This window comes from Heterocephalus glaber, unplaced genomic scaffold (assembly GCF_053883595.1).
Source record: "Heterocephalus glaber isolate CG9 unplaced genomic scaffold, H.glaber_assembly_v1.0 deba00000676, whole genome shotgun sequence".
NCBI classification, from domain to species: Eukaryota; Metazoa; Chordata; class Mammalia; order Rodentia; family Bathyergidae; genus Heterocephalus; species Heterocephalus glaber.
This window is the reverse complement of record NW_028258156.1, coordinates 16,914,383-16,930,335: the sequence shown is the minus strand read 5'-3', so window position 1 is coordinate 16,930,335 and position 15,953 is coordinate 16,914,383. Positions and strand designations below refer to the sequence as shown.

Sequence of the window (15,953 nt, the reverse complement as noted above, 5' to 3'; positions counted from 1 at the left end):
TTCTTTCTTTTTTTTTTGGCACTAGGGATCAAACTCGGGACCTTGGCCTTGCAAGGCAGGCAAGGTGCCACTGAGCTAAATCCCTGGCCCTCTCTTAGGTTTTATTTCATGATTGTTCTCATTCACTTCTCCATTATCAATCCTCTACTGTCCCCAAGCTACACTTTTCTTCAAAGCTACATTCAACATGCTTCATGGTCATTTCCTAATATGTACATCCATGAAATTTGCTCTTGCTGTATGCTTTTAATTGCACAAGTGCGGTCGCATTCTGTTTCTTTCTATTTTATTCAACTTTATAGTTTAAAAAGTTGTCTACACTGCCATTCCTTCCATGTTGTTTACTGCCTCTCACACTGCATATTATCCCTCTCATGTCTATCCCTGCCCACATTTTAATTAGACTTTTACCTATTCCTGATCTCCCAGGTTACCTGCCATTCTATCTACTACAGTATGCCCTTGTGGACATTATTGTCCATACGTCCATGTGCATCTGTGAATAGGACACAAAAAAGTGAATTCTGGGGGGACAAAGTATGTGTCTATAGTTTTCACTAAATGTTGCTGGATTATTTTCCAAATGGCTACAGAATGGTAGAAATGCCCTGTCAGTATTAAATGAAAATTTTAATTTCCTTACATCTTTATCACTAGCCTCTAATGCTATGGAACTGCCTACTCTTTCCACTTTTTAACAAACCGATATCTATGAAATGGTGCAACAGATACCAAGTAAGGTGACCTACACCTATAATCCCATCATTAGGGAGGCTGAGGGAGCAGGATTTCTATAAGTTCAAGGCCAGCCTGGGCTACATAATGAATTCAAGGTCAGCCTGAACTATGTAGTGATACCCTGTCTCAAAAAACAAAACAAAACAAAAGTGTAACAGAGCAGTAGAGCCATGGTAGTTGGAGCAGTTATGTGTTGGAGCTCAAAGCAACCTTACCTGGAGTCTCAGTCTACCACTGATACTTATTTCTGTTCCTATTTCCTAGTTTGCCAAACAAGATGATGCACAGCTCACAGAGTACTGGGAATCAAACTCGGGATCTTGCACTTGCGAGGCAGGCGGCGGAACCACTGAGCTAAATCCCCGGCCCATGGCCAGCTATGTTTTAGAATAACTCAGAATGATGCCCACCCAGGGCAGGTACTCAAATATTGGCTGTCATCCAGTTCCTCACCAGAGAGCTGCGGGTCTCCAAGTGCCTTCCACACGCCTAGGGATATTCAGTGAATTACTTTTCTGTAAGATTTCTTGAGGAGTTCTTTATGTATATTCTTGATGCTCTTAATTATTTACAGAATTGAAGAGATTTTTATCACTTATACCATCCATTTAACTTTGTTGCCCTCTTTTGAAAATCCATCTTTAGTGTCATGTTGTCAAAGCTCTGTCTTTCCCTTTATACTTCATGCTTCTTCCCTCCTTTGGTTTTAAGAAGTCTCTGTATGCTGAGTTCATAAAGGCATTAAATTTTATACCCAAGATCTTTTTGAATGTGTATTTAATTTTTTTTTTTGGTACCTGGGATCGAACTCTGGTCCTTGTGCTTGGGCAGCAGGCGGCAAAACCACTGAGCTAAATCCCTGGCTGAATGTGTATTTTAATTTTATATTGCATTATTCTACCCATTTGATTTTCTTGTTGAACTTTCTTACCAGCTCTATTCATTTGTCAATGGCTTCTCTTAGACTTATTTTACATGGTAATTATTACCTATAAATATTGAATTTTGATTCTTCCTAAAACTCCTAATATCTTTTATTTCTTTCTGTGGACTTCGGATTGTCTGAGATTCTTTTTCCTTGTTGAGAAGTAGTGAGATTGTGGGTTTTCTATTATTTTTTTCTTGTTTTTTTTTTTTAAACCAACCTTAAATGAAATCCTTGTAAAGTTTTCCAATTTAATTTTTTTTCTACAATTTGTTATTACATCATTATATTAAGGAAGTTCCCTTCAGTGGGACATGGTGGCACACACCTGAAATCCCAGCTCCTTAGAAGGCTGAGGCAGGAGGATCATGAACTTGAGGCCAGCCTGGGCAACACAGCAAAATAGTCCCCCCCCAAAAAAAGTTTTATGTGATTTTCTACGAATGTTTAGCAAGACAGGCTCACAGAAGGTAATCTTCAAGGCTTAACTTTTTAAAACAAACTTCCTTTTGGTGTAGGTGAATTGATTATCTTTACAATAAAATGATAATTGGGTCATGTCTGGTTTCTGTTATTTTCTATGGTCCCACAGTTCTGACATTCAAATATTGTGGACACATTCCTTGAAAATTTGAAGTTATTTCTTCTGGTAAAGCCAAGTCTACAAACAAATAAAACTCAATAAATGGTTAACTGTGATTATTAGTAAATAGATACAGATAGAAATATCAGGCCCAAAAGAAAAATAGGATGGTCTCACAGTTTAAGCTTGAACTATATAATATTTTTTAAACCCATCTGATTTCCATTTATAAAAACTGTAGTTTAAAGGAAAAAATCGTCATTTTAAATCACAAATCACCATGGGACCATGATTCTCAACCTCTACTGTGGTCTAATATCCAAACTTTCAAAGTATGATGTCTTCTCTCAGTAATATTCATAGAGGTTAGCAATCACCTATGTAATAATAATAATAATACATGACAATATGAAGAAGGAAGTGCCAAATAAACTATTTGCTGTGATAAATAGGTTTACAAAAAATGAATTACTACCCAGGGGAGGTGGCTCACATCGTAATGATAATGCTAATCACTCAGGGGGCTGAGGCAGAGTACGGCAAGCTCAAGGCCAGCCTGGGTGATTGAGTGAGATTCTGTCTCAAAATAAAATTAAAAAAGGTCTGAGGGTGTCGCTTAGTGTTTTCGGAGTTCAATCTCCAGTACTAGAAAATAAAAAGAAAATAAGAAGAAAAATTAAAATAATTAGCACAGCAGGAGACGTTTAAGATCAATAAAACTTTCACCTTAGTCTGAATCATGAACCCTATGCCTTTAATTATACTACGATGTACAGCCTTAAAATAACTCGTTCATAAAGGTCAAGGTTCAAGATTTTGATTGATGCTTTTTAAAAAAATAGGTGAATATTGACAAAAACTTTTAGCTTGTATAACCTGGGATAGGGGATGAAAATATACTCCCCTAGAGTGCATTTTCATGGCAATTAAAAAGCTTTGCTAGGTGCTGGGCTAAGGGCCTGGCTGCTTATTAACAGTGTTTATTGATTGTGTGCTCAAGGCTTTGATATACATCATCTCTTAATCCTCACAACGCTCAAGTCTTCTGATTTCAAGTTGTGTACTTATACCAGCCAACCATTTGGTAAATCAAAAGAAATTATTACAACTTAGCAGGCCTACTAGTGATATAGATGTATTTTAATTGTTCTTTTATTTTCCATAATCAAAGGAAAGTAAATAAACAGTACATTTGAAACATTTCGGTCTGCGGTAAAAACAAAAAAGGAAGTGCACATCCTGCCTCTGACATATATTTAGTTTCAACAATTCTGTGGTTATCATGCAGTGATAGAAATAAAATAAGGTGCCTCTCCACTTTTTTTTTTTTTTTAAGTACTGAGGATTGAGCCCAGGAATGCTCCTACCACTGAGCTACATCCATACCCAGCCCATTTAAAAAATATTTTTTATTTTGAGACAGGGCCTTGCTAAGTTGCCAAGTTGCCCAGCTTTGAGGTAGGGATTATAGGCGTGTGCTGCTGCCCCTGTCTCAATTCTGAAATCCTAAGATTTCAGGAATGAAGGTCAGCTGAAGTCACTCCATTCTCGACAACCTGTTCTAATGAACTGTACAATGAATCAATTACATTATCTGACATTGCTCTTATTTCAGCGATTAAACTATGCAGCACTTTGCTTGGACATTAACACTAGGATACCTACCTTGAATTCAACCAAAAGTGCCACACCTCAAACCTCCAGACTCTTGGTATAACAACTTATTCATTGTCTTGTTTCCTTCTGTACTGAGAAGATTGATAATGTGTTGAAAAAAGTAAAAGTAATAATCCCAAATCAACAATTCAATCATCCATGTTCAACATGTTACTGTAGAGAATAAAAGAATAATAATAATAAATATTATTAATATTTAAACAATAGAATAATGAGTTAAATTTTAGGAAAATAAACTGCAGGGTGTGGAACTGCTCTGCTGTAAAAGAATGTCAAGAACGTTGGGAGACAGAAGATGAGAGACTTCTTACTGGGTCCAGGGAAGTCATGATGATGAAGATGTGAACCATTCATTAGGCTATGAAGACTGAGAGAAACTTTGATGGACAGATATGGAAGGACAATAACATGAAGCAGAGAAAATGATTCACTTTTAGGAAACTGGGGAAGGGTAGATAAAGGCCTGGGAAGGAAACTGACATCAGATTTCAGAGGCTCTTTTGTGTAGGAAGTGGGCAGCCTTATCCCAAGGACTCTGGGAACATTATTCCAATAGGATGTCCCAGGAGAAGGGACTTAGTTATTCGTCATTGTCGGTTGAGTTCACTGCCCCTTACTATGTGCCAGGTACTCTTCCAAATTTGTGTATTTGTCCATGTAATTCTTGACAAGCCTACAGGGTAATTTCTACTAGTGTTACTATTCCACAGATGAGAAAACAGAGGTGCAATAATATTAAGTAACTTGTCCAAGACCAAACACCCAGAGAACAAAAGATCAAGAATTCAACACTACATCACAGCTGTGAAGGTAAACTCAGCTCTGTTGATTGGAGGTGAAGATAAAGTGAGATTGCTAAATCCAAATTAAATGGTGCCTCTAAAAAAATTAGACAAAAATGTGAGAAGCTAGTTTGGAGGAAAAGATGCCATTATTGTGAACATGCTGAACTTGACATGGAGAGGATCAATTAGCTAGCTACTGACAGCAGCTAGCTTGGGTCCTTGCTTTAAGTAATAATAGAAATTAAAACCAAAGCACAAAGTTATAGGAGAGAAAAAGGTTTAACTGGGAAGTTGGAGGGAAGATAGGAAAAGACTCCAGTTTAGGCAGCTGGAGGGGCAAACTTTGATTCAGGGGTTCAGACTGGTCTGTCAGGAAAGGCGGGAGACCAGCTTTGAAGGATTAGCCGGTGGGATGGGGTCCGGCTGATTGCCATCTCAGTCCTGGGATCATGGCATCTCAGTCCTGGTGCCCCAGTTCTGGAATCTTTGTGGCTGGGGGCTGGTTTGTTACCAGGTGATCACAGGTTCAGGACAAGCAGGCTCAGCATCGTGGCTGGAGACTTCTCAAGCAGAGTTGGATGTCCCTGGAAATTGTCCAGCCTGGTGTCTTTGATCTTGAAGCTGTGGGATTATGCCAATTATGCTAATCCACCTGGGTTCGGCAAGTTTTAGACAGACACTCCCTATGTGATTAATATATCTTTGACCCAGATTTCACAGCAACAAAGGATGCAACATGAAAGTAAAATTTTGTTTTGCTTTTAGTTGCCTATTGGGAATCCTAGGTACCTATTAGGCACAAGTGGAGAGTTACAATTCATAGCAAAAATGGCTTTTAGGTCTCTGACTGTCCCAGGAAAAAACACAAATCATGTTTTATGAGGCAAGTGGTGGAACCACTGAGCTAAATCCTCGGTCCCACAAATCATGTTTTTAATGGCCAGCAGGTAAAGGCCTAGGATTCTGCCTTGTTCTCCACCCCTGACTATGTTGTTGTTTTTGTACAAACCGAACGGGCTGTGTTTACCTACTGTGGAGAAGTAGGTCTCTATTTACTTTTTAGTTGGATGTCTCCATTTGGTTTGTTTTGAGACCGTGAGGTTTACCCAACCCCTCACAGACGGTCTGAACTTTCTATGGGCCCTGAACCTTATCAGCACACCAAGAGGATGCTACAGTCTCTTGAGCTAAAGTTTGCAACCACAAGCTTGTGTGGCTTAGCTATAACTAAGTAAGACAGTAAAGAAAAACCACATCTTCTTTGCTTTTCAAGTAGCCCTCAGCCATTTGTCTCCAGCTTGCTAGTGACTAACTTTCTGCTTCACATGATGGCTGTGTCACTGTGTGTAGCAGGAAGCTGGAAGCTTGAACTCAGTTACCCAGGACGGGAAGCATCAGGAGAGTGAGGCACATGCCTCAGGCACAAAATGTAATGAGGTGTAAAAAAACACAATCAAGACAGATAGTATGTTAATGCAGTGCTTCACAGAATATCAACATTAGTGCAAAAATGATGAACCAAACATAGAGAATTTTCAGTAAAGGCAGGGTCAGTGTAATCCTTTGCCTCAGCGCCCAGTATGGTCCTGTATTAACACTGTTGCACAATAATTATCTTAAATCCAGAACATCACTTCTCATAAATTTTTTTCCCTACAGGGAGGAAGAGAACAAACCAATAAGAAAAACAAGCCATCTCAGCTCAGTGAAACTGTTAAAACTACATTTTGTGGTGCTGTGTGGGCCACACTAGATCACAAGTTCCTTTAGGTCCTAGCTGAAAGAAAATGAAGATATAAAGACTACTTAGGTAAAGAAAGTTTGGCAGAATAACTTGGGTTGAGAGAATAAAATGAGGAAGCTCCTTGGAATTAATAAGTGGGTCTGAATCCCTCTTTGGGTGCTTTCCCAGCTGGGTGGTCTGGGATGAATTTCATACCCTCAGTTTCCGCGCCCGTAAAAAGATGAGTTTATCATTCCCACCTTTCATTGTTCTGGTTAGGAGAGAAAAATGTAGGTAGTGAAGCTTACCAGTCAGGCTCTCAACCTATTACAATGAGTTGCACTCAAAATCGGAAAAGCAGTTTTGTTTTAAAGATGCTATGCAAAGACACGGAGAGGCAGAGAAACCAAAGGGTCAATTTATGTAAGGAGAAAATTACTGTCCTCCAAAGTGAGAGAGAAAGTGACCTAGAGTTATTTCCCTATATGGACCTGTGCCCTTTGTTAGAGGGAGCCAAGGAACTAAAAATTCTTCTGAGATTCGAAGGGGCTACCCCTTCCTAAAACAGTTGTTGGAGCCTTCATTCCCCATGCAACAGAGCTAAGAGGTGGCTCCTTCAACTGTGATGGGATTCAGCCTGAGAGCGCTGCCTCCCGAGTGGATTAGCGCTGATTACAGCAGGGCCAGAGACTGGGAGTTCCTTCTCTTGCTTCTGCCATGGGATGTGCAGTAAAAAGGGCCTTGTGCAGTAAGTAGATGTGGCCCCTTGATCCTGGGCTTCCTAGCCTGCAGAACTGCAAGAAATTTCTTTTCTTTGTACATTACCCAGCCTGTGGTATTCTGTCATAGCAGCAGGAAATGGACTAAGACATACTGTGACCTCACTCTCCTCTTTCTGCCCTCCAACAGAATGCCAAGTTAGAGGACATCAGGGCCAGGTTGCTTTTTAGCCAGGTCAGTCTCCAGGGAAGGCTGGAAAAGGCATCTAGAGAAACAAAAGGACTCTTACCACCACCTTGCAATAGTTTCTAGTACTTGACCATTTACTATGTAACAGACACAAATGCTTGACTTGTGTCAATCCATTACCTCTAAATCCCAATCTTAGGAGACAAAAATTATCGCTGTCCCACTTTGTAGATGAGGAACTCGAGGTTTGCCATAGTTAGGTGACTTGCAGAAAACCTCAGAATTGAATCTGGGTGCTCTGTACCACAGCCTACTAGCAAGCGGAAGTGACTGGTTTCATAGCAATCTTCACTGTCCTAAAACTATTTAAGTCTAACCCTCTAGCAATGACAAGAATTTATCTCACAGTTATAATGCAGATGCACAGTACATTATGTTTAAAATGTTTGCAACATTGTATTAGCAAAATATAGACACGTTTAAATGGCTACCAATTGGACAGACTAAATAAATTATACTGCATCCATTAGTTGGGATACCAGAGTATCCTAAGAGGCAGCTCTGTAAGTGATGTGCATTGAGGCGCACACACATTCTCTTGCCAGGGGAAGTTCTTCCTAAGGGTATTTTCAGGAGGCTGTGAAAGTTCTTCCTGAGCTCAGGATATGCAAGCATGCACGCACGCAGAGATAGAGACTCAGGACAATGTGCAATTTAACATATCTGTTTAAAAAACAACTATATTACTTATATTCTTGTTGATGAAAGAGTATCTGGAAAATTGCACAAGAAACTAGTAACCTAGCTGGCTTCACGGAGGGCAGCTGGGCGGCAGTGTGAAATGCAGATACATTTTAGTTGCACACATTTTGTACTATTGGATTTTTAACTTGGTCACCTATTTTAAAATATAATTAAGGGAGGGCCGGGGATTTAGCTCAGTGGTTTCGCCGCCTGCTGCGCAAGCGCAAGGACCCGAGTTCGGTCCCGGTACCAAAACAAAACAAAAGGCAGGCCACCATACAACCTCAGTTGTAAACAGCCCTGCCTGAGAGCCTCCCACGAGGGCGGCTGCTGTTATTTTCTGTAACTTTCTGGGCCAAGGGAAGCAGGTGGCATAGACCTTATCCTCAGCTCCTGAACTCCAGGGGATTTGCAGCGCTGTGTCCCCAGGGTAGGACAGTTTTTCAGGTTTGATCCTTTCTAAGAAACCTGACATTCTTTTTGTTTTGTTTTTTCTCAGGACTGGGGACTGAACTCAAGGTCTTTGCACTGGGCTATGTCACCACTCTTTCTAATTTTTGTTTTGAGACAGGGTCTCTCTTAATTGCTTAGGTCAGTCTCCGAGACTGAGTGATACCATCCCCCTGCCTCAGCCTCTAAAGCCGCCGCGCCCAGACTTCTGACTTGCTGCTGGGCTTGATATCTTCAGGCCGGGAAGCTCGAGACGGGGAGGAACTTCGGGCCACAGGAATGGAGAGACTGACCAGTGAAAGGATGACCTTGATGATCAAGAACTTTAAAACGACGACGCATGAAGTTCTTCCGGCCGGACGAAGGGGCCCAGTCGCTTTGCTCCGTAAAGGCAGGGTTTGCCGCGGGCCTTGGTCCAAGCAGAAGCCTTCTGGATCCGCTCGCCCCGGGCGGGCAGCGCTCTCCTCACCTCGCCGCGGGCGCCTGGCCCCGCTGAGACCCACTAGTAACAAACAGGACTGGCGGGAGAAGGCGAGTGGTTGCGCATTTGAGTCACTCATCTCCTCCTTCGGTTGCGGGGAAGAGGGCCTTCCAGGAGCTTGCAGGAACCCCCTCCAGAGCCCCAGGTTCCGGGGCGCCCGCTCCTCGGCCCGCCCGCGAAGGGCGTGGAGCTTGGCCCCAGCGCCGCGCTCCGGGGAGCCACTGACTCCTCGGGCGACTCCGGCCTGGGCACCCGGCCCCTCCTGCTTGGGCCCCGCCTCCCGAGTCGAGCCCTATAAAGCGTCGGCGCCCGGCTCGCTCCAGCTGTCCGGGTTCAGCCGGGCTTCGGGGGAGCATGGCACAGGAGCTGCACCACCCCGAGTTCGCCCGCGCCGGCAGGCAGGCGGGGCTGCAGATCTGGAGGATCGAGGAGCTGGAGCTGGTCCCGGTGCCCGAAGGCGCGCACGGCGACTTCTTCGTGGGCGACGCCTACGTGGTGCTGCACACCGCGCGGACCAGCCGGGGGTTCGCCTACCGCCTGCACTTCTGGCTGGGTAAGCGGCGCCCGGGGCCGGACTTCGGGCACCGGGCAGAAGGGGCGCGCGGACCCGGCGCGTCGGCCTCCCGGGCTGAACGGCTCGGGTCTCCGCAAACCCGGCCTCCGCCCGCTGGCTGTGACCTTTGCCAAGGCTTTCGAGTCGTTTCCTCGACTTCTCACCCTTGCATCCCCAAAACCCCTCTCCCGCCAGGGGCGCCGCCTCCCGACGCCCTCCTGCTGGCCTCGCTCCCATCACCTTCGGGGCTCGCAGTCCCGGTTCACCAGTGGGCGGGGATGAAGTCGAACGAGTCTGTGCCCAGCTGGCGAGAAGTCTGTGTGTGTGTGTGTGTGTGTGTGTGTGAATGCATTAACTTCTTATTATTTGTTGCTTTTGGCCTCTAGCTTGTATTTTCCCCTTTCTTTTCTTCTCTTTTCTTTCGTACCGGGGAACGAACTCTGGCCCTTTCGCTTGCTAGGCAGGCGGTAGAACCACTGAGCTGAATCCCCAGCCCCTTTTTCATTAATTTCTAGGATGAGTTTTCCGGATTGTTTGAAATCAAGGCTCTTCTCTAACAGCAGTTCTCGCAGGCGAGGAGGGGGGATTTTAGCTATATAAATAACTCTATATGGGTAATTTATTTATTCAGACAGGCTGTTTTTTTAAACTTAGTTTATTCTTCGTCTGTTTTAACCAGGACCTGGTTGTGTGGACCTGAACGGCCCCTTCCCCAGTACGGTAGTAATTAAAATGGGCTCCCTTCATGCCAGGCTCTCGGGACACTGGGGCTTGTGTGTTCTGCTTTTCCTGGTAAACATCCCGTATCCACCCTCGCACTGTACGGTCCTGTGCCCGCGGACACACCCCGTCCAACAGCCTGCCGGTGGTCTGAGCCTGTTTGCCTTCTTTTGAAAGTAGCTTTGCCTCCTTTCGACTTCTGTTTCTTTAGTTTTATTCTTGAGCTCAGAGGAAAATACACAAAAGCACACACACTCAACATTTACAAGTCTCTGAAAGCTGACATTTTTATTTCTAGCATCTGAAGATAATAAATAGAAAACTTGGAGGAGTGACCATCTAAGCATTAGCAAACACCTGGAGCAGGCGTTGGTGAGAAAGAAACAGAGGAAGACAGCAGTCTTGACCTCAGCGTTTGGTGTTGGAATTTTGGGGTCCAGCCAGGTGTTGGAGGGGGCTGAGGCGAACTGTGAAACACAGTTTGGTTTCCCATTGCAGTGTCAGGGCTCTGTTATATTTTAATGCATAGTGCTCTGTCTATATTTTATACCAGAGAATGGCGAAATCTTTATATATGATCTGTGTTCATGAACGACTGATGTAGTCTTTCCATCCAGAACTTGGGCCTGGAGTGCAGAAGTCTCTGAAATGCCATATTTGCCATTGTTGGGGAACTAAAATGTATAACAGACGTAGCTTGCTGTACACGGCAGTTACACTTGACTTTGTCAGAAGACTGCAGGTAGGCTTTGAACACAAGTCTTTAATTCCACAAGGTTTTTTCTTACCCAGGTAGGTTCCCAAAGCAGCATATTTGGCGGGGTTTGCAGGTTCACCTTAACTCTTCATTATTTGTTTAGTGCTCACCAATTTCAAAACAAAAAAGCACTGTGTGAGGCCCTCTGGGAGATGAATACTTTAGGCAACTCCATGGAGACTTTATCATCTGAACGGTGGGATGAGACAGTGAGGTAACTAGCAGAATGAGGTAAGCAGTGTGAAAGAGATGCAAGGTTGTTACAGAGAAAGAGAGAGGCCTGGATGGAAATGGGGAAAAGGAAGGTCATGGGGAGGTGGGAAACCTTAGTCAACAGGGTCTGAAGAGGGAATTGTCCAGCATTTCCTACTTGAGCTCCTTAAGCAAATTGAATTTCATCTAAATCTCCTCCAAGACTTAAGACAAATTCACGAGGGTTAATCAGAGAGATGGCTTGAGAGAAAGTTCCAGGGGGGAGAACTAAAAGTTCAGGGAAAAGGCATATTTGACTGAAAGAAGTCAGGAAATCGATTGGAAGGAAGAGAAGTGACGCTAGAGTCAGACTGGGAAAGGAAATGGCACAGCACAGAAATGAGGAAACAGGAGAAGTAGAAGGAAAAAAAGGGGAACAGGAAGAAATCGGACCTAAGGTGAGTGAGAACACAGCGGTCGTTGTTCTTCCAGGCCTCTCTCAGGGCTTCAGTCACCTTGCATATCTCAGATTATTCCACATACCTAACCTTGTATTAGCATTATACGTTTAAATGTACAGAAAGTAAGAATTTGTTGCACATAACTCAAGAGCTTTTGCACGAGTCCTTAAAAAAAAAAGTTCAGCTTTGTACCTATTTAAATGCATCCACCTTCAGTTTCTGGTTCCTTCAATTTTGTGAGCAGGAATAGTTAGAAAATGAGTCCCTGCCACATCCCCAATCTATGCTACAAATACTTAGCCTGTACCCTTTTCCTTGCGAGTTTAAGACTTTCTATAAATATGTTTTAAAGCAATACCCATATATGTTATAACTAGTCTGAGTCAGGCCTTGTGCAAGGCACTGGGGATTGATTATAATATGCAACACAAGGAACCCACATAAAACTGAGTGAGGATGCTGAGAAACTGGATAATTAACATTGCTGGGTTTGTGGGGTGTTGGTGCATATAAAAAGTTAGAGCACTTTGGAAAAGAGTTCGGCAGTTCCTTACAAAATTAAATGCGTGGCCAAGCTTGGTGCCACCTGCCTGTAATCCCAGCCCTTGGGAGGGTGCGGCAGGAGGATCACCATGAATTTGAGGCCAGCCTGGGCTACATAGTGAGTTCAAGACCAGCTTGAAATACATAGGGAGACCTTATCTCAAAAAAAAAAAAACAAGAAAAAAAAGAGAACAAAATTAAACATGCAACTGCCATATAACCCACAAATTGCATGAATGGCAATTTATTCCAGAAATTTAATATTTATTTCCATGCAAAAACCTATACATAATTGCTCATAGTGGGTTTATTATTTAGCAATAAAAAGGATCAAGCTACAGATTTCCAATTGGGATGAAACTCCAGGGAATTATGTTGAGTTTTAGAAAAGGGCCAAAATGTGTTGTGGAATTCCATCTGTATAATAGTTCTGAAATGGAAAAACTGTAGATTTGTTACCAGAAGTTAGAGATAGTTTGGGAGGAGGCAGTGCAGTTAGGAGTCAGGTGGGGCATTGAAGGTGATGGAACTCTACAGTATCTTGATTTCAGTTAGGGCAGATTTATGAATTTATACATGTGTGAAATACTATACAACTAAATGCACAAACACATCAATGAGTATGTGTAAAACTGGGGAGATGTGAACAGGAGAGCTGGAATTTATCAGTGTGAACATCCTCACTGAGATTCTGTGCAAAACTGTACCTGTACACGTAGAACTTAGTGCACTACAGAACCCTGAATCACACTGCAGTTTTATGAGACGTCACTGTGAGGGAAACTGGGTCAGTTGATCTGTGTGTCTCTTTGCCGATACACTCCAGCCTTGTTACTGTAGCTGATTGGAAGCCCTCATACCAGATAGAGTGATGCCTCCTTCCTTAGGCTTCTTTGCTGATTATTTTATTTTATTTTATTTTTATTTATTTATTATTTTTGGTAGAGGGGATCAAACTCAGGACCTTGTGCTTGTGAGGCAGGCGCGGTGCCACTGAGCTAAATCCCCAGCCCTAAGATTATTTTAGTTATGCCGGGGCCTGTGCCTTTCCATATACATTTCATAATTACATGGATATGTCTTATATACGTCTATAATAAGCCTTCCTATGATTTTAATAAGAATAGCTTTAGGACTATAGATCAATTGGTGAGAACTGATATCATTCTTATGTTGAATCTTCCAGTACAAGGATGCTGTGCTTTATGTTTATTTGTCTTCTTTGATTCTCTTCATTACCAATTTGTAATTATCATATGGATACCATATATGTTTTGATAAATATATGCCTGAGTACTTAATTTTCTTTGTAGCAATAATAAATAGCATTACATTTTAAATTTTAGTTTCTGTATTTTCATTGTTTCTATGTAGAAGTATGACCAATTTTTTTAAATCGACTTATCTTGTATCTTTGCCAAATGCACTTGCAATTCCAGGAGAGTTTTTGTAGATGTCTTAGAATTTACTTTGCAGACAATCCTGTGATCACTAAATTGAGATAGTTTTTATTTCTTCATTTCCAATCTGCATGCTTTTTGCTTTTCTTACGTTATTGTTGTGTGGTTAGAATTTCCCATACTGTGCTCAGTGAGAATGGTGAATGTGGACATGATTGCTATTGTTCTCGATCTTATGAGGAAAATATAAGTGTTATGGTAGCTCTGTATTCTTTTTTTGGTACCGGGGATCGAACTCCGGTCCTTGTGCTTGCGCAGCAGGCAGCAAAACCACTGAGCTAAATCCCCGGCCTAGATCTGTATTCTTTGTAGATACTACTTATGAAGTTGAAAATGTTCTCTTATTAAAGTGCTCACTGTCTTGCAGTAACCTCGTTTTAAACCTTTGTTTTTATCTGTTTTGTATACAACGTTGTTCCATGGCCCCCTAAAATTTTATGAGGTTTACAGCATATATACAAGTATAACAACCTATCCAAATATAAAATAATACAACGTAATCTAACATAACCCATACATTCAGTTTAAGAAAACAACAAATGAAGTCATAAACAGAATGGAAAACAAGGGGGAAAACCAAAGGAATTCATAAGCAGAATTTCATATGGAGTACACATGCTTCTGAATAATTGGTAGAGTTTCATCATGATACAACAGAATCTGATTGTAATTTTCACATTCAAAGGCTGGCATTGGCTTCATTAAGGTCTTTCAAACCCCTTTGGGCAAGAACTGTGGTGTATTCATAACTGATCTTCCGTGGCCTACCAACATATGTAAACATCAGCAAGTGACCATAATTTAATTTATTCTCGTTCATTCACTAACTTTATGCTTATCTATTTACATCTACCTAAAAAGACTGGAGTTTCAACTTGTAGTCAGGTGAGGATATTTATGGCAAATACATCATCCTTGACACCTTTTTTATTAACCTTGCCTTAAAGTTCTGTCTGAAAGCATCTCTGTATAAAATTGCATGTGTGTTTTTGGTGTTACTTACCTTTGACCACAGAAACTGACAAAATTGTTCTCATGTCTAGTACTCTTCTAGCTGCTGAAGTTTTTCCTGAGAGGGTCCTTGCACGAGTCACCTTTGAGTGTGAATGGGGAATGGTGAAGAAACAATTCTTTTTTTGATATAGCTCACTGATTTCTTCTATTTTGGGGTTGTTTAGGTGAACTATTTTATTGTTGCACCTTCTAAACTTCTATGTATCAATTATCCTGGGGGAATTAATATATCCTGACCTCCACACAACTTTACTGCTAATGAGAGTTGTAGTATAAAAAATAATCCACAGACGTACTGTACTTCTTTAAGAGCCTACTCTTCACAGTCAAATCTGCACCTGGGTCCTTTTCTGCCAAAGGTCACCTTATAGCCTCAGGAAGGTTACTCAGCCCTTCTAAGCTTCCATTTTCTGCCTTGTAACATGGCAGAAAATAGGTTCTGCTTCATGTGGTTGCTTGAAAACCATTAGTGTGAAACGCTAGCACAGTGTGTGGCCCACCAGTGGGCACTAACAATGCCATGAGCTATTATTTTTCTAGAATGCTTTGTGACTTTTGTGCAGCTCTGAGGTAGCAAAGATTTTGAAGCTATTTTTTTTGTTTTCTTTTGTTCTATGTAGTCCAGGCTGGCCTTGCCTCCTCAGTGCTAGGATTACAGGTGTGCACTGCCATGCTCAGCTCTTGAAGAGTTTCAAATCAAATTTGATAAAATCCAGTCCTTGGAATTGTCTTGCCCCTGATCCATACACTGCAGATGTTGGTTCTTAGAACATCTTGTTTTTTGGGTACCAGGTATTGAACTCAGGACCTTCGCTTGCGAGGCAGGCAGTGGAAACACTGAGCTAAATCCCCGGCCCGGTTCATAGAACATCTTGTTCCACCCCAGTGAAGTTGTCTGGATGGGATCTGTTTTAGAATTATGAAAATTGAGTGTACGTAGTGCGCTAAATTCCTGGGACAGTGTCAGATACATTAGCATTCAGTAAATGTTAGCATACTAGATCCTTCACTCCACCTTTTCCTTCTGAACAAACAAAAGAATAGTATGATAGTGCAATGGGAACAGACTAAAACATGAATATAAGTTCAAGTTCTTTTCATTTCCCATTTTAAAAACCACTTAATTTCCTGAAGTTTTTGATTATGACCCACATTAACACAGTGAATTATTAGAAGCCTAAAGTTTAATGCTAATAAACGCTAAAACAATTCCAAAATATTTTCCTATCCAGGTCTTA

General features: G+C 42.0%; 1 protein-coding gene across 1 annotated transcript in view; it reads left to right on the top strand.

Moving 5' to 3' along the window:
* The first annotated feature begins 8,866 nt into the window (after positions 1–8,866).
* The window catches only part of Scin (scinderin), an 80,857-nt gene continuing 73,770 nt past the window's right edge, over positions 8,867–15,953 (top strand). The window contains exon 1 of the mRNA XM_004839621.4: positions 8,867–9,568. Within this exon, the coding sequence (XP_004839678.1) occupies positions 9,370–9,568 (199 nt within the window). The 5' untranslated portion in view covers positions 8,867–9,369. The remainder of the gene's footprint in view (positions 9,569–15,953) is intronic.